The sequence below is a fragment of the Phyllostomus hastatus genome, unplaced genomic scaffold, assembly GCF_019186645.2.
Source record: "Phyllostomus hastatus isolate PE091 unplaced genomic scaffold, TTU_PhHast_1.1 phas_contig_209, whole genome shotgun sequence".
NCBI classification, from domain to species: domain Eukaryota; kingdom Metazoa; phylum Chordata; class Mammalia; order Chiroptera; family Phyllostomidae; genus Phyllostomus; species Phyllostomus hastatus.
In genome coordinates, this window is record NW_025333735.1 from 22156559 (window position 1) to 22181151 (window position 24593).

General features: G+C 35.5%; 1 protein-coding gene across 5 annotated transcripts in view; it reads left to right on the forward strand.

The window, feature by feature from the left end:
* Positions 1-24593, forward strand: part of DOCK7 (dedicator of cytokinesis 7) — a 206915-nt gene that overhangs the window by 1141 nt on the left and 181181 nt on the right. For all 5 annotated transcript variants that reach the window (XR_006785286.1, XM_045835467.1, XM_045835468.1 and 2 more), the window contains exon 2: positions 19414-19519. Coding sequence is in view for 4 of the 5 variants with exons in the window: in XM_045835467.1 (XP_045691423.1) it covers positions 19414-19519 (106 nt within the window). In the remaining variant the exon portion in view is untranslated. The remainder of the gene's footprint in view (positions 1-19413; positions 19520-24593) is intronic.

Below are 24593 nucleotides of genomic sequence, written 5' to 3' on the forward strand. Positions count from 1 at the left end.
GAATTGCTGTGTAGGATTCTAATATTTGTAGAATTTCTTTGTAGAATATACTAATGGACAAGACAACGTTTTTGGTTTTAATGAGACCATATTTCTATGAATTATGATGTCCTAAGAAAAACATTCAGATGTGTTATTATTTTTTTTACAATTGTATTTTTGTGGCTGTGGATCTTTTTACTTTAATGACATTTCTTAAAGAATTTTTGGACCTCCTAAACTTAACTCCCTTTCTTAACTGCCTGAATTTCCATACCCTAACATTTCTTTGATTTAAGCTCAGGGCTTACTTTTTTTTCTTCGAGTTTTAGACCACATACTTTTTCTTCTCCTTAAGAGGGAAAATAGCAAGTACTAAAGAGCACGGCTCTAGTGTCAGACTGTGACAAGGGTTCAGATCCCTACTGTTATTTTCTCATTTACCACCTTGGCCAAATTGTTTAAGCTCTCTTAAGTTTTAGTTTCCTCATCTGGAAAATGGGTATAATAACAGTACTCAGATTATAGAGTTGGAAAATTAAGATCCCCAAACTTTTTGGCACCACGGACCGGTTTGGCGGAAGCCTGGTGAGGGGAGGGTGGCTCGCCTGCTGTCGATGGAGGGTTAGTGGGGGCCAGAGGGGAGGCGGAGCTCAGGTGAGCTTTGCTTGCATCGCGGTTCCTAACAGGCCGCTGCCTAACAGGCAGGTTGGCAGCCAGGGGATTGGAGACCACTGGTGTCAAGTGTTCATAGCATAGTGCATGGTCTATGAGAACATTGAACACATAATAATTTGTATATTCTAGGGAGTTGTGATAGGTTTCATGTAAAATTATTACTTTTTTTTGTAAAACAATTGAGTCTTTTTTCTAAAGGCAATGCCGGTTTTAAAAGATTAAATGGGTATTACTTGACCCATGTGCTTAGTATTAATTTCTCTTTAATGTAACCAAAAGTTAATCTCTGAGAACATTGCGCCGATCAAGAATGTGCACATTAGGCAGTTAGACATAAAATATATCTAATGTCTAGTTCTCCATCTATGCAGTGTGTACTCAGATGGGACAGGACAACACACACACACACAGAGTCAGTTTTGCAAAACAGGACTAAATTCAAATTAATATAGCCTTGTAAAGTTGTAAAGTTAAGGCTATGGAAATAAAGAGCCATGTGTTTATCAGAGAGATATAAGATAGACATGGCAGTGATTGGTGATTGATTGGATATTGAAGATGAGGAAGACTAAGGAGTCTGGGATGACCTCCAGGTTTCTGACTTGGGAAATTGGGTGGATGGTGGAGGCAATTATTGAAGTAAGGTGAGGAAGAAGATGTTTGCGGGTGAAAATGAGGTGTAATGGAGATGATGATTTAGTTCTGGGCATGTTGATTTTGAGGTACTCATGGGGCATTCAAAGAGAAATGTCTACTAGGTTGTTGGTGCACATTTAAAGTGCAGAAGAGAGAGACTGGGCTGAAAAATCTAGGTTTGGGAGTCTTCAGCAAGTTGATTATAATTGAAGCCAGAGGAGTAGATGAGAGTCCAGGAGAAATGTACAGACTTAATGTGGAGGGAAGACCAAGGACAGAACTGCTATAGATGGTGAATTATTATCTGCTTATTGTGAATGAAAGGTACTTTCATCTTTGTTGCCAAATATGGCTGAATAATACTTCTGAGTAAATTCTCGTTTTGCTTCTTAGTTTCCTACTATAGGAAGTATAGCACGGACTTTGGAGGCAAACTGCGTAGTTTGACATCCTGGCACTGTTCTTCATTGCGTAGACTTGGGGATGTTACTTCACCTCATTATGCCTTATTTTCCCTATCTATAAAATAAGATAACGGTAGGAACTACCGTCTAGGGTTGTTGCAAAAGTTTAATAAATCAGTACATGTAAAGTGCTCAGAACAGTGCTTTTTAGTAGTGTCCAGTAAATATCAACTATTATTTATGTATAAATAAATCAACATATCAAGTATGTATAGTATGGTTTAGGACCTCTTCTGGGTAGAGATAATCCTTTTTCTTTTTTAAAGATTTTATTTATTTGTAGAGAGAGGGGAAGGGAGGGAGAAAGAGAGGGAGAGAAACATCAAATTGTGGTTGCTTCTCATGTGGCTCCCACTGGGGACCTGGCCTGCAAACCAGGCATGCGCCCTGATTGGGAATCGAACCAGCAACCCTTTGGTTCACAGCCTGTACTCAATCCACTGAGCTATGCCAGTCAGGACTGAGATAATCCTTTTTTATCATGTGCATATATGAACTTTGTTGTTCTATGAAAAACCTGTTGTTATTTGGAACCTCTTCTTTTTTAAAGCTTTATAAGGGTCAGAAACCTTTACCTAAAAATAATTATGCTGATTTCTTTGCTGGCTCAGTTATTCCCTAACCATTTGCTGTTATTTTAGTGTGCTTATTTTTTTGAAGCTGTGATTTGGTAATTTCTCCAAGCTCTTTACACTGTATCACTGATCGTACTACTCACCTCAGCTCATCATAGAAAGCAGCACATGCATTTTGTCCAGATCAAGTATTGCCTCTTGTCTCCCTGCTTCCTGAGGACAAGGCATGTGCATTGTTAACCTTTATAATCACCCCCAGCATATAATAGGTACAATTTTTGGAATGTTGACTGTAATTAATGATCTAGGATTTTGTTTGGATTATTTTGTTCTGTGATGTGATATTCTGCAGTAGCAAGGATCACTTGTAAGTATTTTTTTTACTGCATTCTTATTTTCACAACCCAGAGGGGCAGAAGAACATAGTAAAAAAGAACACAGGCTCCAGGGAACATTGTACAGGTTGAAATTCTGCTCATACAGTATCACATAATAGCTGTGTAATTCCGGGCAGTTGACTTAAACTCTCTGTCTTCATTTCTTCATCAGTAAAATGGGGATAATTGACTCCATAAGGTTAATGTGAGGATTAAATTAGTTAATACATATAAAACACTTAGAACCATTCCTGAAACATAATAACCATTCAAAAAATTGTTAGCTGCTGCTATTCATATTCCTATATTATTTTCCGTTATTATTCTTTCTATAATTCAGGAATTGAGGTTTATAGAACATGAGATTATTTGCCTAAATTGGGACTCAAATCCTAGCCCTCCGATTGCAGGTCTTACACTTTTTATTCAACTGTATTTTCTTTCTGCAAAATATTTTCTGAGGTAGTTCCAGATTTTCTAACAGTGCCACTGTTAGCATCTCAAAAGCTACCCTTGCCTTTGAGTCTTGTTTTTGTTAATTTAGTATCATTTTGCTGCCTAAGAAGCAAAATTTAGTGAAAGGCTTCATCAGTTCTTTATTTCTGAGGAAATTTAGCATGAGTAGGGTTTCCTAGATACAGGCTTATTTATAAACTCAATTGTTTTTAGTCTTGAACCTCTTTATAACTCTGACTAGATAGGCCCAATCTTTCAATCTGCTGAATCTACATTGCTCAATTCATTATCTTACTCCTGATCAAAGTAAATCCTTTCTAATTAGTATCAACTCATTGCTGCCTTTACTTTTTAAAAAAAATCACTTCATTAAGTATATTTTATTCATTATGTTATTACAGTTGCCCCATTCTTTTTTTCTTCCCTTGATGCCCCTACCTGGAGCCCCCATTCCCTCCAGCATTCCCTGCCTTAGTTCAGGTCCATGGGGCATACATAGAAATTCCTTGGCTTCTCCATTTCTTATACCATTCTTAGCCTCCCCTTGTCTATTTTGTACCTACCAATTATGCCTCTTATTCCCTGTACCTTTCTCCCCATTCTCCCCCTCCCCCACCCCTCCCTGCTGATATCCCTCCATGTGATCTCCATTTCTGTGATTCTGTTCCTGTTCTAGTTATTTGCTTAGTTTGTTTTCACTTTTGTTTTTACATTCATCTTGTTGAGAGTTATGAGTTTGTTGTCATTTTACTGTTCATAGTTTCGATCTTCTTTTTCTTAGATAAGTCCCTTTAACATTTCATATACTAAGGGTTTGGTGATGATGAACTTTAACTTGACCTTTTCTGGGAAGCACTTTATCTGCTCTTCCATTCTAAATGATAGCTTTGCTGGATAGAGTAATCTTGGATGTAGGTCCATGCCTTCCGTGACTTTGAATACATCTTTCCAGCCCCTTCTTGCCTGCAAGGTTTCTTTTGAGAAATCAGCTGATAGTCTTATGGGAACTCCTTTGTAGGGAACTCTCTGCTTTTCTTTAGCGGCTTTTAAGATTTTTTATCGTTAACCTTTAACATTTATGATGTGTCTTAGTGTGGTCCTCCTTGGGTCCAGTTTCTTTGGGACTCTCTGAGCTTCCTGTATGCCTCTTTCCTTCGCCAGACTGGGGAAGTTTCCCTTCATTTTTTTTGAATAAGTTTTCAATTTCTTGCTCCTCCTCTTCTCCTTTTGGTAGCCCTATGATTTGGTTGCTGGAATGTTTAAAGTTGTCTCAGAGGTTCCTACGCCTGTCCTCATCTTTTCGAATTCTTGTTTCTTCATTCAGTTTTGGTTGAATGTTTATTTCTTCCTTTTGTTCCTAATCGTTGATTTGAATCCTGATTTCCTTCCCATCACTGTTGGTTCCCTGCGTATTTTTCTTTATTTCACTTTGTATAGTCTTCACTTCTTCCTTTATTTTGCATCCATACCCAGTCATTTTTGTGAGCATCCTGATTACTAGTTTTTTTAAGGTTTTATTTATTTATAATAAATAAATAAATGACCTCTCATATACTCCCAACTGGGGATCTTGCCCACAACCCAGGCATGTGCCCTGACTGGGAATCAAACCTGCGACCTTTCTGTTCAGAGGCCAGAACTCAATCCTCTGAGCCACACCAGCCAGGGCTGATTACCATTGTTTTGAACTGTGCATCTGATAGGTTGGCCATCTCCTCATCACTTAGTTCTTTTTTTTGAAATTTCATCTGTTCTTTCATTTCGGGCCATATTTCTTTGTCTCAGCACACCTGTTAAATTGTAAGGGGTGGAGCTTTAGGTATTCACCAGGGTAAGGCAACCCACTTCATGTTTTGTGGTGCTATATGTGGGGGAGGGGTCAGAGAGGGAACAATGCCCATTGCTGAGCTCTCTCCTTAATTTCAAGAGACTGAAAGTTTCTCCACCACAACCTCAACAGATTTTTACAGCCAGAGATTCTGAGGCTGTTTTGCCTGTGCTGGAACCCTGGGCGGCATGGGCTGTCTCGCTTCCTAGTTGTTCCTTCTGGTTTATCCACATGTGAATGTGGGACCATCTGGTCCTCCAGCTGCCACCTTGCCACGCATCCTCTCCACCCCAGCTGCCCATCTCTGCCCCTCCTATCAGTCTGGATGAATGTTTCTTTAACTCCTTGGTTGTTGGAGTTCTGTATGGTTTGATTTTCTGACAGTTCTGGGTTCTTTTTTTGTTTTTAAATTTTTTTTTTCTAGTTTTGGTTTTGTGAGGAGGTGAAGCATATCTACCTATGCTTCCATCTTGACCGGGACTCCAAAATCACTTTGGACATATACTTTCCTTGACCATCTGTTTTACTCAACTCACTAACTCTTAATGCTAAATATCTAACCTATTTCTTGCTCATGAGCTGCAGAGTAGTGTTAGAGGGAGACTAAAACAGTCTAAAGTTGATCTTTTATTAATGATTCTCATTTGAAGTTTACACCAAATCATTTCTATTATTTATCGTCTTTGTTTCCCTATACCATCTTTTACTGAAAAGTTCAGCATGAGTTCTAACATGGGTTCTTCATTTAACCTCAGCACACTGCTCTGCCAATATGTCATTCAACTGCCTTTCTCTTGAGCATGAAAAGTGTCTTACTGCTAAAGCTTACCTACTTTATTGTACTTTGAATCCCATACTTTGCCACCTCCCTCAGAACTTTGATTTCACAATATTGCCCTTGCTTTGTAGCATCTTCAGTCTGTTCCATTTTATGGGTGCTTCCCTTAAACCATAAGACCTAATATGCCTTTCTCATCATAAAACAAAGAACCATTGAGTCTTCTGGTCTTTGGAGGTGCCAACCAATCATTCCTTTTTCCTTTTAGTCATAGTTCTCACTTGTATGTGGTATAGTCACATCTACTTCCTGCTTGTTCTCATTAATCCTTGGGCCATATGGATGTGCTTACCATGGTGCCTTATATGTACTGGAATTATAGAACTCTTGAAGATTAGGAACCTTTGACCTTTTTCTTTTGTGATTTCAGGAAGTACTGCTTGTTTTTAAATTTTTTCATACGCCCCCCCTACCCTACTCCTTCCTCCTATTTTATACTGCTTTTCAGAGCTCTGTGATGGCTGGTCTAGGTAATTTTATCTCCAGTGGTTAGCACAAAGTCTGTGTAAATTAGACACATAAGAAGTGTTTAATGAGTGCCACCCTGACACCGTGGAGCATCTTTCATTACCTCAGTTCTAGATGACCACAGCAGGGTCTTAACTGAACTGCTCTCTGCCTCTCCTAATTCAATGTGTTGCAAATGAATTCTCTCTAAAACAGCTTTAACATGACATTTGCTTGTTCAAGAATATATAGTGGCTTTATATTGTGTTAATCCAAACTCTGGCTTGCATTTTAATGTCATCCATAATCTAGTCCCTCTCTGGTTATTCTCTAGCGTCCATTTTCTACCAGTCTGGTGTTTTCACTGCATCCCCACAGATTTTCTACTCTTTGGCTCTTCTGTTTTTTCTTTTTAGAACATTTTTCCTTTTCGTTTCCAAATCTTACCCTTTTCTTCAGACTATTCTAATCCACTGTCCTTACTTTTGGGATAACCATTTCCTTCTTTTTATTCTTTTCTTACCACCTATTAGTGCATCCCTAAGCAATATACATTTTTCTGGTTTTGAATTCCTTTGAATATAACCATACTGTATCTTTGTATGCCTTTCTGTCTTCTTTTGTTCAAAGTAATATTTGTATTTGAGATTCATTCATGATGTTATGAATAATTGAAGTTTATTCATTTTCATTGCTTTGTTTTATTTCATTGTGTAAATACACCACAATTTCTATTCTACAGTAGATGGCTATTTAGGTTGTTTCTGGTTTTTCACTATTAGAAACAATGATCCTATTAACATTCCTATACATTTAGTCTGGTGTACATGTGCATGAGTTTGTGGTAGACCCAGCTATGAAGTTGCTGGGTCTTAGTTGTTTTATTGCTTGTCATAGCAGTTTTATTTATTATCAAGTTTACTAGGTAATGCCAAACTATTTTCTAAGATAGCTGTAGAAATTTATACTCCTGCAACAATGTTGCTTTACATAGTTACATCATTTGGTATTGCCAAGGTTTTCATTTTTGCCAGTTCAGTGGATACATCATGCTATCTTTTTGTAAAAGTTTTAGTGTGTATTTACTTGATTACTAATGAGATTGAGAAGGTTTGTATATTTATTGACTATTTGAATACTCTTTTGTAAATTGCTTATTTATATCTTTTGCCCTTCTTTCCTTTTGTTCCCCCCGCCCCTTGGATTTTGTCTTTTCTTTTTAGTGTGAGTACTTTATATACATTTAGTGTATTAGTTGTTTATTGATTGTCTGTGTTGCACATATCTTCCTTACTCTGTTTTTAGCCTTTTTATGGAGTCTTTTCAAAACAGAGTTCTCAATTTTAAAGCAATTTATCAGTCTTATTTTGATGGTTACTACTTTTGGAGTCTTCTTTAAGAAATACTTTATTACGCTGAGGTCAGTAAGTTATTCATCTGTATTATCATAAACTTGTAGTTGTGTCCTTTGTATTTGGGTTTATATTCTACCTGACAAGTGTATGATGTGAAATTGTAATTTTTTTTTCAGAATGAGTTATCCTTTCTCTATTGGTCTGCTCTGACACTTCTGTAATAGATTGTATGTCCTCATTTGTGTGGTTTTTCAGGGCTGTTTTGTTCTGTTGGTCTGGTTATACATCTGTTCACCATTATAAATGATTTTCATTCTAGTAAGTCTTAGAATTTGGTTGAATAACTCCTCCTACAGTTTAAAAGTGTCTTGGTTGCTCTTAGCTCTTTGAATTTCCATGTATATATTAGAAAAAACCGTAAATCCTGTTAGGATTTGATCAGGATTACATTGAATCTATACATCAGTTTAAGGGAAATGTGACATCTTTATAATACTGAATTTTCAATCTGTGATTATGGCATACTCTCCTTCTATTTAGTTGTTCTTTATATTGCACAATGAAATTTTATAATTTTCTTTGTAACTTTCTTACATTTCCTTTATTAGATTTATTCCTAGGTATGTAAGGATTTTGTATCCAGCTGTATAAACCTCACTAAACTCTTGTTAGTTCTAAAAATGTACCTGTGGATTCATTTTCTGTATAGGCAACCATGTTGTCTAGAAATCATGAATTTTGTTTCTTCCTTTCCAAACTTTATGACTATTTATTTTTTGTCTTGCTCTATATGCTGTTGCCTTGCATTACCGTGCAGATTATTATCATTTTTATTCAAGATTATATTAATATTGACAATCCTCATTTTGTTTATGATCTCAAAGCTTGATGGTTGCTATATGTGTTTTGGTCCAGATTCCCTGAAAATGAAACTGAGACAAGGATGAAGAGTTGAGACTTTACCTGGGAACCATAATTCCAGGGCATCAAAAGAGAAAGGGGAGGTGAGGAAGAAAAGGAGGGGAAACAATAGAATGTGACAACTTATCTGTTTGGCCACTGCTTTCCAAAGAGCTGGAGAGAGATTGTTGGCAGGTGTGCTTGCTTGGCCACACAACATGTCTTTTTATGGAGGAATAGTTCCTCAATTCAGTAGATGGGAGCCTGGAAGAAGAAGATATATGAGGTCCATCCATAAAGTATCCAGCCATGTACTATGAAAATTAGACACATTTCTTGAAGAAGATACAAGATGCAAGAAACCTTGTACATAGGACAGTGATGCCTCAGTCCCCTTCAAAATAGGCACCTTGGGACCTTACACAGTTCTCCCAATCACCATCAGGTGCCCTGTCATATTTTTCTGAATTCTCATTGATGGTCCGAAATCTCTTCCCTTTCAAAGGTGATTTTAGTTTTGGGAAAAGCCAGAAGTCACAGGGTGCCAACTCTGGGCTGTAGGGAGGCTGAGTCACCTGGGTGATTTGATGTTTTGCCAAAAAACTGCAATAGACGTGATGCATGAGCTAGTGTGTTGTTGTGATGAAGCTGCCAGTCACCAGTTGCCCATAGCTGTGGCCTCAAGCTTAACACAAAATTTGATGCAGATTCATTGCTCCACTCATTCAGTCATTTTGAATGTGATGGCCACACAGTACACGTGCTCACTCAATGGTGACTACCACCCCCACTGACTAGTACAATGAAGTCATCATTGTTTACTCACATGCATTCCAGTCCACTCTCCTTAGCTGCCTGGGTACATCGATGTTGTACAAACTGTTCTCTTTATATTAACAACGATTAAACTTTTTCCTGAAAGACCTCATATATCTACCCACATTTCTCTTGCATCTTGTTTTCCATTAGTCAGTTCATTCTCAGAGAGATAACCCCTCCTCACTTCTGGATTACATCATGTGGACCCTTTTTGCAACTATGCTAGATGTCTCACTACTTTTTCAGTGGCTTTTTACAGAGGAGACTTTGGTTGCAAGTGACTGAAATCAGATTAATTTGCACACAAAAATGTGTTGTGTGCAAATATGTGTTGACTCACATAACTGAGTATGTCTGGTCCAGAGATACCTATGATATCAGCAGGCTCTTCTCTTCATGTCAGATTTTCCACTGAGTTACAATGAGAGTTGACAGCCCCAGGCTCAAATCCTGCCAGTTTAGTTCTGTCAGGAAAGATCCAGCAACTCAATTATTTGTCTGGCTTGGGTCATATGTTCTTCTTTGAACCAATTACTATGTTTAGGGATATTGGGGTCTTGGCAGGTCCCGGGTCCCATGTCCTACTCTGTGGCTTGGAGGAGAGATGTGGTGTCAGCTCTACCCAGTCTCAAGGAGTGAGTTCCTTACCAGAAAGAAGGGGTTTCTAAACAAAAGGAGGGTAACAGTCACAACAAAACAACTGATGGTCTTTAAAATTAGTCATTTTAAGTTGCTTATTATCACTACAATTATGTAAATATACAGCTGTACAATCAGCTTTGCTACCTACTAAAATTTCAATGTAACTTGTGAAATACAAAATACAAAGAAAGCCTGTGTAACCTGATGCCAGCTGTGCATCCAGTCTCTTTGTTAAGTTCAGCCCTGACCTGCATGTCAACTATAGCCCTTCCAAGGAGTTGTGCTTGGTTTTTGCTTTCCTTTGCTTCTTCTGCATCTGCACTCCTACCATCATGAGGTGTTTCTGATTTGTCTTGTGACACCAGAAAACTGAACTTCTTAATTCATATCAGTCATTTAATGCTTTTCATAAATGTTGATAAAGAAGCAATGATTGTTGTTAGGTTGTTTCAGGGTGTAAAACTTTCTTAGTGACTCTACCTCTCATCTTTTTCCTGTTATAATTCTTACTCTGACTAATAAACAATTTCTTTTTCTTCCCCTTTTCTTCACAGAGTAGTTTCAACTATACTTAGGTTCTTTTTTAAAAAATAAGTAACTTTATTGAGTTATAATTTACATACTATAAGATTAATTCAAGTGTATATTCAATGATTTTTAGTAAATTTATAGAGTTGTGAAACCATCACCCAGAATCCAGTTTTAGAGCATTTTTATCACCCAAGATACCTGTGAAAGTTTATAGTCACTGCCTATTTCCACCCCAAGCTCCAAGCAACCACTAATATATTCTCTCTCCCTCTCTCTCTCTCTCAATTTGCCTTTTCTGAATATTTCACATAAATACAGCCATATAATATGTGGTCTTTTGTGTCTCGCTTCTTTTAATTTGTTCTTAAATTATAATTTACATTCAATATTTTTTGTATTAGTTTCAGGTGTACAGCATAGTAGTTAGATAATCAAGTACTTTACAAAGTGTTCCTCCTGATATTTTTAGTACCCAACTGGTACCATACCTAGTTACTATAATGCTATTGACTGTATTTCCTGTATGGTGCTTTACATCCCTCTGGCTTTTTTTTACTTAGCATAATATTTTTGTGATCCATCCATGTTGTAGCGTGTATCAGTACTTCATTCCTTTTTATGACTGAATATATATAGATAGCACATATAGTTTATTCATTCATTAGTTGGTGGACATTTAGGTTATTTCTACCTTTGGCTATTGTGAATAGTGCTGCTATGAACAGTCATGTACATCTTGTGTTTGAACACCTATTTTTAATTCTTGTGGTTATATTCCTGGAAGGAGAATTGCTAGATCATCTGGTAATATTATGTTTAATTTTTTGAGGAACTACCAAACTGTTCCACAGTGACTATACCATTTTACATTTCCACCAGCAATGTTGGAGGGTTCTAATTTCTCCAGATCCTAGCTAACACTTGTTATTCTCCTCTTTTTGATTACAGATATTCAAATGAGTGTGAAGTTGGCATTTATTTTATTGTGGTTATTGATTTGCATTTCCCTTATGATTATTGAAATTTTTCCTGAGCTTAATGACCATTCACAGATCTTCTTTATTGAGATATCTATTCAGATCATTTGCTCATTTCTAAATTGGATTATTTATATTGTTTTGAGGTATAAGAGTTCTTTATATATTCTGGGCACAAGTCCTTTATTATATATATGATTTACAATTTTTTTTTCCTTTCTGGTTTGTTTCTCATGTTCTTAATGGTGAATTTTTAAGCATATTTTTAATTTTACCAAAGTCCAATCAGTCAGTTTTCTCTTTTTAAGGATCATTATTTTGGTGTTGTAGTCAGACTGCTTAATTCATGGTTGAGAAGATTTCCTTCTCTGATTTCTTCTACAAGTTTTTATAGTTTTAGCTCTTACATTTAGGCATATGATCCATTTTGCATTAATTTTTATTAATGGTGTGAGATGAGAGTCTAGGTTCATTTTTTGTTGTTGTTCCACTCATTTATGTGTTCATTGGTTGATTCTTACGTGTGCCCTGACCTGGGATTTAACCCACACAACCTTGGCATATGGGGGCGATGCTCTATCTGACTGAGCTACCAAGCCAGGGCCTAAGAGTTTATTTCTTGACACTAAGTTCTGTTTCATTGATCTGTATGTCTGTCTTTACCACATCATTCTGGTTACTGGTACTCTGTAGTATATTTTGAAATCTGGAAGTGTAAGTTGTCCAGCTTCTAACTTGTTTTCAAAATTGTTTTGCCTATTCTGGATTTTTTGCATTTCCATAAACATTTGAGGATCAATATCAATATAAATTTTGTTAATTTTGAGTCTTTTAAATCTATGAACACAGACTGTCTCTTCATTTAATAGATCTTACTTGATTTCTCTCAGCAAAGATTAAGTTTTGGGGTGTAAGTCTTGTACTTCTTTTGTTAAACCTATTTCTAAGTACAGGGTCTGGCAGAAGTCAGGTCTGCTTGAGTGTAGTTGGTAGGGTAATGATATGGGTGTAATGATTTATAGTTTAATTTGAACATTTCACCGAAAATGTCATATGTTGTGCTTGAGTATGATATTGTTATGTTACAGAATTAGGTGCTTATAATTTTGTAATAAAAAGGAGCATTATTTATACCAGACCCTGTATTTTATTGTTTTTATGTTATCGTGAATAGAATTAAACAATTATTTTTGGTTTGTTCATTGCTAGTATATAGATATATATACAAAGTTGATTTTTTGACATTAAGCTTGTATCCTCTGATCTTGCTGAATTCATTGGTTCTAGTAGCTTTCTTGGTGGATTTCTTAAGATTTTCTCTATACAGGACCATGTTATCTGTGAGTAAAGATAGTTTTCTTTTAAAGATTTTATTTGTTTATTGTTTAGAGAGAGGGGAGGAGAGGGAGAAAGAGAGGGAGGAAGCGAGGGAGAGAAACATTGATGTGAGAAGGGAACATTGATCTGTTGACTCTCCTATGTGCCCTGACCAGGATGGACCCACAACTCAGGCATGTGCTCTGACTGGGAATTGAACTCATGGTCTTTCTCTTTGTGTGATGATGCATAACCAACTGAGCTGTACTGGTCAGGGCAGCAAAGATAGTCTTTTCTGATCTGAATTCCTTATTTTAATTTCTCTGCTATTCTTCCTTTCTTCCTTTTCCTCTTGCACAGGTTAGAACCTGATGTATAATGTTCAGAAGAAGTGGTGGGAGCAGACATTTTTACTTCCTTACCATTTTAAGAAGAAAGCATTTAGACTTTCAGCATTAAGTATTTTGTTATTTGTAGATAGATGCTATAGAAAAGGGAAGGAGGAGACACAGATTTGAGAAGTACCTTAAGAGTTAGAATGAACATGACTTAATTAATTATATATAGTTTATACCAAAATATAATTTGTACATTTGTGGGCAAGAAGATTCTGGCTTTACTTTTATGAAGGAGGGTAGAATTAAAGATAAATTTATCTCCTTTGGGGAGGATTGACTTTTTCCAGTAGAAATTCCCGCCTAAGTGTTCTGTTTTAGTTGTCAATTTCAGATTGTTAATTTTTCTAAATGCTAAATTTTTAAATTCTTTTTCAATATATTTATAATTTAATATGTTCCATGAAATTAAGGAGCAATAATTTAATCATTTTTAGGTGCAGAAATTGAGATATGTGAAATGCTGTAGATCAGAGTGATGGAAACATCCAAGTCTCTTTATTTAATAGTGTTTTCTAAATCTTTATTTAAATGTTATCCCAAAATAGTATCAGATGGGATATATGAGTCATCTAACATTTTTTTATTCTCCCCCAAAAGGAGCTATATCTTTTTTTTAAAGATTTATTTATTTAGTTTTAGAGAAGGAAGGGAGGGAGAAAGAGAGAGAGAGAAACATCAATGTGCGGTTGCTGGGGGCTGTGGCCTGCAACCTAGGCATGTGCCCTGGCTGGGAATTGAACCTGTGATGCTTTGGTTCGCAGCCCAAGCTCAATCCACTGAGCTACACCAGCCAGGGCTAGGAGCTATATCTTAAATGTTAAGTGTGTTATATACAAGGACTACTTCTGTTCTTTGGTTTCACAAACCATGCCGTATGTGTTTTCGTTTTCTTGGGCTTTTAGTGGTTACTGGTCCACTGAACCTACATTCCTAAAGAATTTAACACAGGCTAGCATATAAGTGGCACAAAGGCAGTGCCTCAGCTGGGAGTTTCAATTAGCCATCCATGAAAGGCAGGAGACATCATAACAGTGACAGTAGTCATTATAGTGTTGCTATTAATATGTCAGTATACAAAGCAGACATTTTCCCTGTGTGTATTCGACTGATCTCATAGGCTAGGTTTTGAAGAATAGAGCAGTCAGTAATGTGAACTATAGCTAGAGTCATTTACCTTTGGAAACTTGTTTCCATAGTAAAAAGCCTTAGGAGCTTTAAGGATCTGAATTCAAACCCTGACTCTATCTTTCAAAATAAACTTGGGAAAGTTACTTTAATTTTGAAATTTATCTAAAAATATCTATTTTTTTCTGAGTATAAAATAATATATAGTGCTGAAGAAAATATGGAAATATAAAAGGCTCAAAAGAGAGAATAAAAAATTAGTCATAATTTTTGATTTAGATAAAAATCTGCCCTAATGAAATTTACATTCCAGTGGTGATCTTTGCAAAAACTAGAACTAGCCTAAGTGTCTACCAATAGAGACTGGCTAAATATGGTCCAGATTATCTATTACCGATAAAAAGAAGGTGAGCATTGCTAAGAGCTGGGCAGTAAGTTCAGATCTTAGTGTTATTCATTTACCTTAACCTCTTGAAACTTCAATATCCTGATGTAGTAGTGCCTACTTAATAGGGTTGTTTTGAAGATTAAGTAAATGAGGTGTAACAAATGTGAAAGTTTTCACATTATCTGGCAGATTGTAAGTGCTTGGTAAATATTGCTAGAGTATTATTATTTTTATGTGCTAATATGGAAAGATTTCCAAGATGTATTAGGTGTAAGATATAAGGTATCAAGAAAATGTTATTGTATGATGTCATATGTGGATATTAAAAAATAAGGGTTATACACACACACACACACACACACACACACACAGATATACACATCTTTTTCTTGAAGGATACCTAAGAAAATATTAAGTGATTACATTTGGGGAATAAGACTGGGAATTTGAAGTGGTGAAAGTGGTAGTGAGATATATCTTTTTGTTTTCACCTCTTAGTGAAGTTTGAATTTTTTAATGTCATGCACATATTTCTTTTACTTATTTTTCAAAGATGCCTTCTTTATCAAGTTTTCCTTGTCTTTTTCATATTGAAAAACCTACTTATTCTGCTTCACATAGTAACTTTATTTACATAATCATAGAGCTTGAATAGTTCTGGAACCAGCACTTTGCAGACATGTTAGAGATATTAGAGACTATTTTGAGATATGTAAACATTTTATATATCTTGTTTAAAAATTGTTAATAAAGAAGAGTTTCAGGAGTGACTTTTTATCTTACCAGGTAACACATGGGATAATAATGATGTTGGCCATGCTATTAGAGAAAAGGTTATATAAAGATAGGTTTACAAACAAAAAAAAAATAAAGAAAGGTTATACATTGAGAAATCTGTGGATTCAGATTCCTATCCCTCTCCTAGCAAATGTTTACCTATTTGACAGTAATAAAAAAGCATACATTCTTGTCCTTTTCCAGTCAATTAGAAACCGATTATATTTATAGATAAGTTTAGTGTAAAAAGCATTTGGATATTTCATATACAACATAGTCTCTAAATTCATTTTTACTATTACCTTTTTTCTCTTATGCCTGTCTTTCTTTATTTCTCCTTCCCTCCAGAAAGCTCACATCACTTGTTCCATTGTAGCATTCTTATTGAACTATTTTTTGGGGGAGTAACTATGAGTTTCTCTTTGTTCCCATTTATCACTTCAGCTTTTTAAACCTTTTTTAAAGCACTCAGATGGATTAGGCACTCTGATAAAGAGTGCAAGGGTAAATAAGGTGACAAACTGCTTTTAATTGCTTAGTTCCTTGCAAGAGATAGATTTCAAAAACAATTTGATAGATGCCATGATTTATTATTCATTTATCACAATGAGACACCAGACCAAGTTAAAGAATATATAGGGTGGGGCAAAAGTAGGTTTGCAGTTGTGAGTACATGAAACACAGTTTATTCTTGTATTACTTATTAATTATTGTGTTATTTTCCATACAAACAACGGTAAACTGACTTTCACCCCACCTTTCTTAAATGACAGGCATTAACCTGCTTTGAGAGGGATAGGAGACATTTGCTTTGAGACATTTATACTAAATAAGAGACAGTATAGCATACTCCAGTCAGAAGTGAAGTTCCCTTGTCCTTAAATTCCTCAAGGAGGTTGCCTTGAAGAGTGAGAGTGTGCAAGGCCTGAGAAGCCAAATTCCTGAAACTCCACTGTGCCTTTTTCTTTTCCACCCAGTTTTATAATTGAGAGTTGCATCTCCACTATTCCAGAAAAACTGACGTTGCAATTTGTGTGCTTCTTTTTGAGAGAGTGTTTACAAACCGGGTTTTCCTACTGTTGAGGTCAACCTCTATGTCAGCAAGGCCAGAATCATCTTACACCACGGTGGAAAGCAGTCTGGCTACCCGGCTTCCTGTCTGAACTAACCTCCTGGATACGCCATTTCTTTGAATGTATATGGATAAACACTGAGTGCTTTGAAAGCACAGAGGAGTGTCTAACCTAGTGAAACAAAACAGAAATAATCAGGCAGCACTTTATAGAGGCCATGATAGGGGAAGAAGATATTCTCCTATAATTTGGGAGCATAAGTAATTATGAGATTTTTAACCTAGTTTTCACTTTGAGTTGATATTAATAGCTTATTAGAAGTAAAAAAGACTTCCTATTGCTTTACTATATGAGCTATCACTAGGTATAGCAAAACTTGTTATCGGAAAAAGTAAGATAAAGGATTTAAATTGTTATGAGAAACTACATTTATTCATCACATTTCTTATCTTGCATATTCTGGGCCACAGGATGGTTAAGAGATTCTATGTTTTATTTGGGAAAAATTTCCTCACTACCATTTAATGAAATCTTTTTATGCTGAGGATCTCATTGTAAATATATCCCTTAGGTAGGTTCCAGATATTATTGACATTATAGCTCAGTTTGGAAATGGTTCTTATTTTCAATTATTACTGATTTTCTTATTTGGGAAAATTATGTTATATAGAAATAAGACAAATATTTGTAACATGAGGATTATTTTATATATATGTCTGCTATTAAACAAAAGACTGTGTCTTTTTAAAATAGTCATTTTGTTTAAGTTTCATTTCTTAGCATCTTCTGAAATCCTGAAATCAGGGTATGTCTTCCAATTAATTGGCAGTGTAATGGTTAATTGACAAGGTTTTTCTTTCTTGGCTGTACATGAAGTAATGGTACCTCTTAACAATTAGTGACATTCATGAATTTGATGAAATATGGCAGTTTACAATTTAGATTATCCATGGCTCAGCTCCAGAAGCACCAAAGTAGTGCTGAGGTTGGTAGATTGAGCTGAGTATTGAGTAACACTGAGGAAGATGGACATAGCAAGGAGATATGGAAGAAGAGAAATGGAGAAAAGATTATATCAAAAATCTGGATAATTTTTAGAAAATGAGATTGTTTAGAAATTCAGCTGGAAATTCAGATCGAGGCCAAGATGTTCAGGCCTCGAACATCTCTGAATTCAAACATCAGCTTCAAAATACTTCAGAACAAAAGTATGATCAACCTCGTCCAGAAACCAGGCCACGAAGCCTGTTTCACTTTATGTGTGATGGAAATGGTAGGAAGAAAGTAGAGTTTATTTTTTGAAAAAGAGTGAAAGAACAGAAGCCAAGTTTTTTTACAAAAAATATTTATTTATTTTTAGAGAGAGGAGAAAGGAGGGAGAAAGAAGGAGAGAAACATCAGTGTGTGGTTACCTCTCATGTGCCCCCTACTGGAGACCTGGCCAGCAACCCAGGCATCTGCCCTGACTGGGAATTGATCCAGGGACCCTTTGGTTCACAGGCTGGAGCTCAATCCACTGAGCTGCACCAGCCAGGGCAGAAGCCAAGTTTTATGAAATTAAGTGGCTATTTCATTGATGATCATAGGGTAGAACTTAGGTATTGACATCAAGAAAATAATTGCACAAAATCTGTGAAGAGTAGTCTTTATTTTGTATTTTTGAGTTATAGTTTTTACTGATTAGAAATATTACTAATGTGAGCAAGTTTTTTATTTACTGGATTTAGGACTCACTAAATGTTTTGGTTTATAGTTTTATGGACTGTAAGGAATATAGAGATTAATGAGCTATCAAGTCGTTTAAATATCTAAAACACTTTTGTTTTAGAAATACTATTTAAATAAATTTATTATACCAATATGCCCCCAAGGGTCAATGCCAGCTTGAAAATGTAGATCTTCTAAACTCTAATTCCGATTCAAATAAAGGCCTGTCAAGTTTATGCTATGCTAATGCCTTGGTGGTTTCCTTCATTTGTCAGTAAGTTCAGTAATACTATATATTTCACAGGGCTAAACATTCACCTGTTTTGAGTGCTATCTGCTAAATATTTTAGGGAAAACAAAATAAATGAGATCATTGCCTCTGTTTATATAGACTGTACGTGAAATATGGAAAAATAACTACAAGGAAAATGAAAGTTAGGTTATGATAAATGCTCTAAGGGTTTTAAAGGTGGCTGGTATTATTTTAAGTTGCAGTGAGTCAAGAAGTTTGTATGGAGGTCTTGGCATTGAGTTTTACACTTAAAACTAATTAAGAATTAAATTTGTCGGTATAGGAGGGAAACAACATTCTAGGAAGCAATTTATGTTCAATGACAAGATTTTGGGGAAGGATATGTGAGGAAGGTGGTTAAGGTCAGATTATGGAAAGACATTAATGCCAGAATGTAAGGACATTTTTTATTAGATAATAACAGGGATAGTTTTTAGGTGCATGAATAAAGAGCTAGTAATATTAGAAAGGAAAAACAGGTTTTTTTTCTTCCTAATTCTTATCATGTATTAATTTGTTAGTAAAGTATTTTCAAATTAATTTTATATCCTTAAAATACATACATCTTCTCATAGCTTCCAGCTCTACTATAAGCCAAAGTATATTCCCTGAAATGCCATATACAAAAAAAAGCCCTTATGTAAGTTGGCTGTCAGTCTTTTACCCTACATCAGCATTATAAAGATGTTCAACTGATATGTTAAGAATTTATAGTCTTCTTGCTGAGGTTTTGTTGTTCTTCAAATGAATCTTTAATATATTTACCTTCCTCCCACTTTAAACCTAGGTTGTTTTATTTTTAAAAATAGTAAGTATTTGCTTTTTTTGTTATAGAACTGTGGCTGCTGAAGTTAGGAAGCAGATCTCTGGACAATACAGTGGGTCTCCCCAACTGCTCAAAAACCTCAACATTGTTGGCAATATATCCCACCATACCACAGTAAGTAGCTTGCTTAAAACACGGTATGTTACTGGTGGATTACTGACTAGGCCATGACAAGTAGTGGAAAGAGAAGAGCCAGTGGATTGGGTTGCACCACTAGTTTCATAACCTTATTTATTGTTAGCTCACTTTTTCCTGAACTTTGAATTGGAGAAGAGTGTTAAGAGGTGTTATAGAAGTGTTGATTTCCTAGTCAGTTCTGAAACTACATTCAGGATTTAATCAATGCTGGAATTTTAACCTTGTTTTATGGCATTAACTTGTTGAGGATATTGGACTAGTTTTCTTACAGAATTTCTTGCCTTTTGGATTTTATGTTTGCTTCCCTGTAGATGTATTTTTCTTATCTCTTGTACTTTATGTGATTGATTATATACTTTGCAGTTTCTTCCTTCTAGTCTTGTTTTTCTACTTCTGTATTTCCTGGGCTGATTAGATTCTGTTCAGTTTTTTTTTTAACAGCTTTATTGAGATTTAATTTACATACCATACAATTTACCCATTTAATTTATGATTCAGTGGATTTAATATATTTGTAGATATGTACAACCATTGTCACAGTCAATTTAGAACATTTTTATCACCTCAGAAAGAAACCCTTTAGCTATCATCCTTTTACCCTCTTTCCCCCAGCCCCAAACCACTAATTAAATGACAGAAGGTTGATGGCATATTGGAAAGGATTGAAAGAAATCTTAACGGTAATCACGTCAGCCAAAATTCCCACGCAGTGATCGCTAAAGTGAGACAAGTTCACACATTGCCTATGAGAGATTCTGGAGTGCTTCTCATCTGCTTCTCTTTGCCACACTGTAGCTCTGCTTACTGCCCCATCACTCCCTCTCTCTCACAGAATCATGTTGCAGTCTCCTCCCTTTTGTCAGTAAATACTGGCTCGTTCTTTGGATTCTTGCAAAATAATTTATAGTTGTAAGTAGCTCATCACTACATCCCAAGACTAACCCAGGGAGCTGTCTCTCCATGGGCATCAGAGAGAATGGAGACTTTGTTTCCTTGATCCAGGTTTAGCTAACATTGTACCTAGAAAGCCTGTGACCTTCTACATGAGTTATGGAAACAAGATCATTTATCCTTTATGTGATTTAGTGTTTTTAAGAGCCTGTCATAGCTTCCTGCCTTACCCTAACACTCTCTCTTGATACGGTTGGTCATTCTTGGAGGAAAGATTAATTTTGAATTAGAGATCTGTAAGGACTCCCAACTTTTTTGCATTATTTTCATTGAGTATTCATTTGTGATATGTTAAATCCTAAATGGTATATTGCCCTCAAAATAATACCTGGAAGGAAAAGCATTGACTTAAGTTTTTGAAAAATAATCATTTAAATGTATTTTATCTATCTACCCATCTATCTGATGGTAAAATATATATAACACAAATTTACCATTTTATCCATTTTTAAATGTATAATTCAGTAGCATTAAGTATATTCACAATGTTGTGCAGCTATCACCACTATCACCATTATCCATTGCCAGAAATTTTTTATTATTCTAAACTGAAACCCTATACCCATTAAACAGTAGTTACCTATTCCCCTCTCCTCTCAATCCCTGGTAACCTCTGATTTCTATCTCTATGAATTCGTCTGTTTTACATACCTTATATAAGTGGAATCATACAATGTTTGTCTTTTTGTATCTGGTTTATTTCACTCAGTATAAAGTCTTCAAGGTTCATCCATGTTGTAACGTGTTAGAATTTCATTACTTTGTAAGGCTGAATAATATGTCACTGTACGTATATGCCCCATTTTGTTTATCCATTCATTTGTGGATAGATCGTTTCTACCTTTTGGCTATGAGTATTGACATTGCTATGAACACGAATGTGCAAAATCTATGTGAGTATTCATTTCAATTTTGGGGGGTATATACCTAGAAGTTGAATTGGTGGATCAAATGATAATACCATGTTTTTTTGTTTTTGTTTCTTTTTTTTAGAACACCAAACTATTTGCTATAACAGCTGTACTATTTTATATTTCTACCAGCAATGCACAAAGCTCCAATTTCTCCATATTTTCTCCTATACTTTTGTTTTCCATTTTAAAAAACAATAGCCATCATAACGGGTGTGAAGTAGTATCTCATGTTTTTGATTTTGGATTTCCCTCATCCCAAAAGTTTTATGTTGTATTTTTATTTAGTTTAATGTATTTTAAAATTTTTACTGTTTAGACTTCTATGACTCAGATTATTTGGAAGTGTGTTGTTTTGCATTCAAGTGTTTGGAGATTTTCCTGTTATCTTTCTGTTGCTAATTTCTAGTTTGATTACATTATGATTAGAGAATGTACTGTATAGTTTTATTTTACTTTTTAATTTGTTAAGGCTTGTTTTATGTGTCAGGATATGGTCCAGCTTGGCATATGCATTTGTGGTTTTATTTTGAAAGTGTTTATTTTGTTGTTTTATAAATGTCAATAAGATCCTGCTAGTTAAAGGTGCTTTCGAGCTTTACCATATCCTTGTTGATTTTCTGTCTTTCAGTTGTTGAGAGAGATGTCTTGACATCAAGTATAATTGTAGATTTTTCTTATATTTCTCCTTTTCTGTCAGTTAATATGTTCTTCACATACTTGATAGCTCTGTTGTTTAGTAAATGCACATTTAAGATTGCTGTGTTTTCTTGGTGGATCATACCTGCTGTCATCAGGTAATGTTCCTCTTCAGGTTATGCTTTTTTTTTTTCCAGAAGCCTTCTTTATTCGATAATAATGTAGCCACTTCTGCTACTTTCTTTTGATTATGCATGCACGATACATCTTTTTCCATCTTTTTATTTTCAACCTCTTCATATTGTCTCATTTGAAGTGAGTTTTTGTATATCATACATGTTGATCATGTTTTTAAATCCATTCTGCTAGTCTCTTATCTTTTTTTTGTAGACCATTTAAATATAATGTTATTTCTGTTTTGCTCGGGCTTTAATCTTGATTTTCATTTTTGTTTGTTCTCTGTTTTTATTTCCCTGTTTTCTTTTTTTGGTATGAACATTTTTTAGAGTTACATTTTAATTGATTTATAGTGTTGTTCAGTGCATGTCTCTGCATAGCCTTTTTAGTGTTTGCTTAAGGTATTATTAAATTGTGTATAAATTATCACATTACTGATAGTGACATTTTACCCATTTGAGTGAAGTGTAAAAGTTTTATGTACCTTTTTGTCCCTTTACCCTCTAGGCATTGTATTATATATAGACCTCCTCTGACACTGCCCCAGCAGTAAGGGGAAGAGGTGCCTTGTTATGGCTGAGTGGGAGTGGATGTCCAGATTCCCTGTGTGGTCTCCAGTGACCCTGGGTAGTGGACTCATGACTTCCCAGTACATATGCAGATCTCAGCTCCCCACTGTAACTTTTGTGACACCATGCTGGTTGGAGTGTTGGGATGCTTTGTTATAGCTTGGTGAGGGTGAAGTCTAGCTTCTCATTTGGGCTTTGCTGGTGTGGATATGACTGAGACCACAGTTTTTCACATGATCGTTAGCTGGAGTAGAATGGTTATTATGTAAAAATTTCTATTGCAGTAGGCTGCCTCCTTCTTGGACTCTTTGGCTGGGGAGAACAGGCTTTTGTTTTGTTGGACCTTTTTTTCCCCTGTGCTCCTTGTGTTTCTTGGTGGCGGACTTCTCTAGCTCCAAGTCTGGAGTACATAAGGCAAAAAGAAATTGTGCCATTCCTTGGCCTCAAGGTTGCTGCTGGCCTGCCATTTTCTTTCTGCCTTTCAGAATCTTATGTTTATTTCATATATAATGTCTCATGTTTGTAGTTTTAATTAGTGGGAAGAATAGGGGGAAGAGTATGTCTAGTCCATTTTCCCACAAGCGGAAGTACTCCCTCTTGACATTTAAAAAAATATTTTATTAATTTTTTTAGCCCTGGATGGTGTGGCTTAGTGGGTGGAATGAAACTTGGGCCTGTGAACCAGAAGGTCAGTGGTTAGATTCAGGTCAGGACACAGGTCTGCATTGCGGACCAGGTCCTCAGTTGGCAGCAAGTCAGAGGCAACTGATCCATGTATCTTGCACATTGATGTTTCCCTACCTCACTTTCTCGGTTCCTCCCCTATTTATTTATTGACTTATTTAAATTTTATTTATTGATTAAAATTTTATGCTTATGAGCAGAAAACCCATGAATTTTAGAGCTTGAAGATCCAATTTAAAAATTTTCTCTGGGGAGGGTTGGGGGGTGGGTGGGCTGGGATGGTGTAAAAGACAGAAAACTATACTTGAACAACAATTAAAATAAAATAAAATAAAATAAATAAAAGTTTGCTCTGTTGTACATATTAAAAACCATAAATATGTAAATATTTAAATAAACTTATTACCTCTAAGAAAAAAATTTTGTTACGTGATTTTGTGGCTGTTTTATTTCCAGAAGTTGTTTAACTTTTTGAGTACAGATGCTTTTATTTGTAGAACTAAAATAGTAACTATCTCTACCTTATAGGTTTTGGAGAGATTTAAATGGGAAAACATAATGATAATGATAATAGCTATTGTCTTTTGAGTGTCTGTGATGTGCTGGTCTTTTATTATTTAACTTACTATATTTACAGTGTTGTTGCTGTACCTGTTACTAGTTGTTCAGTTCAAAGAAGCATAGATTAAAGCACTCACCTTTTAGTCACACACACCTGCTCAGAGAGGCAGGTCTCAGTGTTTTTATCCAGTTAAGCATCTTGAGAAATAACATGTTTTTATTTTCATTAATCTACATCTGCACATTTGTTACATAATCCTTCAGTTTTGCCTGAATGTTTTTCTTTCTTGAATCAGAAGAAAATTTGGGTGTCTTAATAAAAAGTATATTTTCAACTTGGCTAAGAAATGCCCTGGAAATTCTGTTATTACTAATAGATACTTTAAATAGAGTCTTTGTACTAGTTTCTTTTAGCTGCTTTGATAAAGTATCATAAACTGGGTGGCTTAAAACAAAAGCAATTTTCTCACAGTGCTTAAGTCTAGAAGTCTGAAACTAGCATCAGTGGGCTGAAACCAAGGTTTTGGCAAGGCTACACTGCCTTTGGAGGATCTGGAA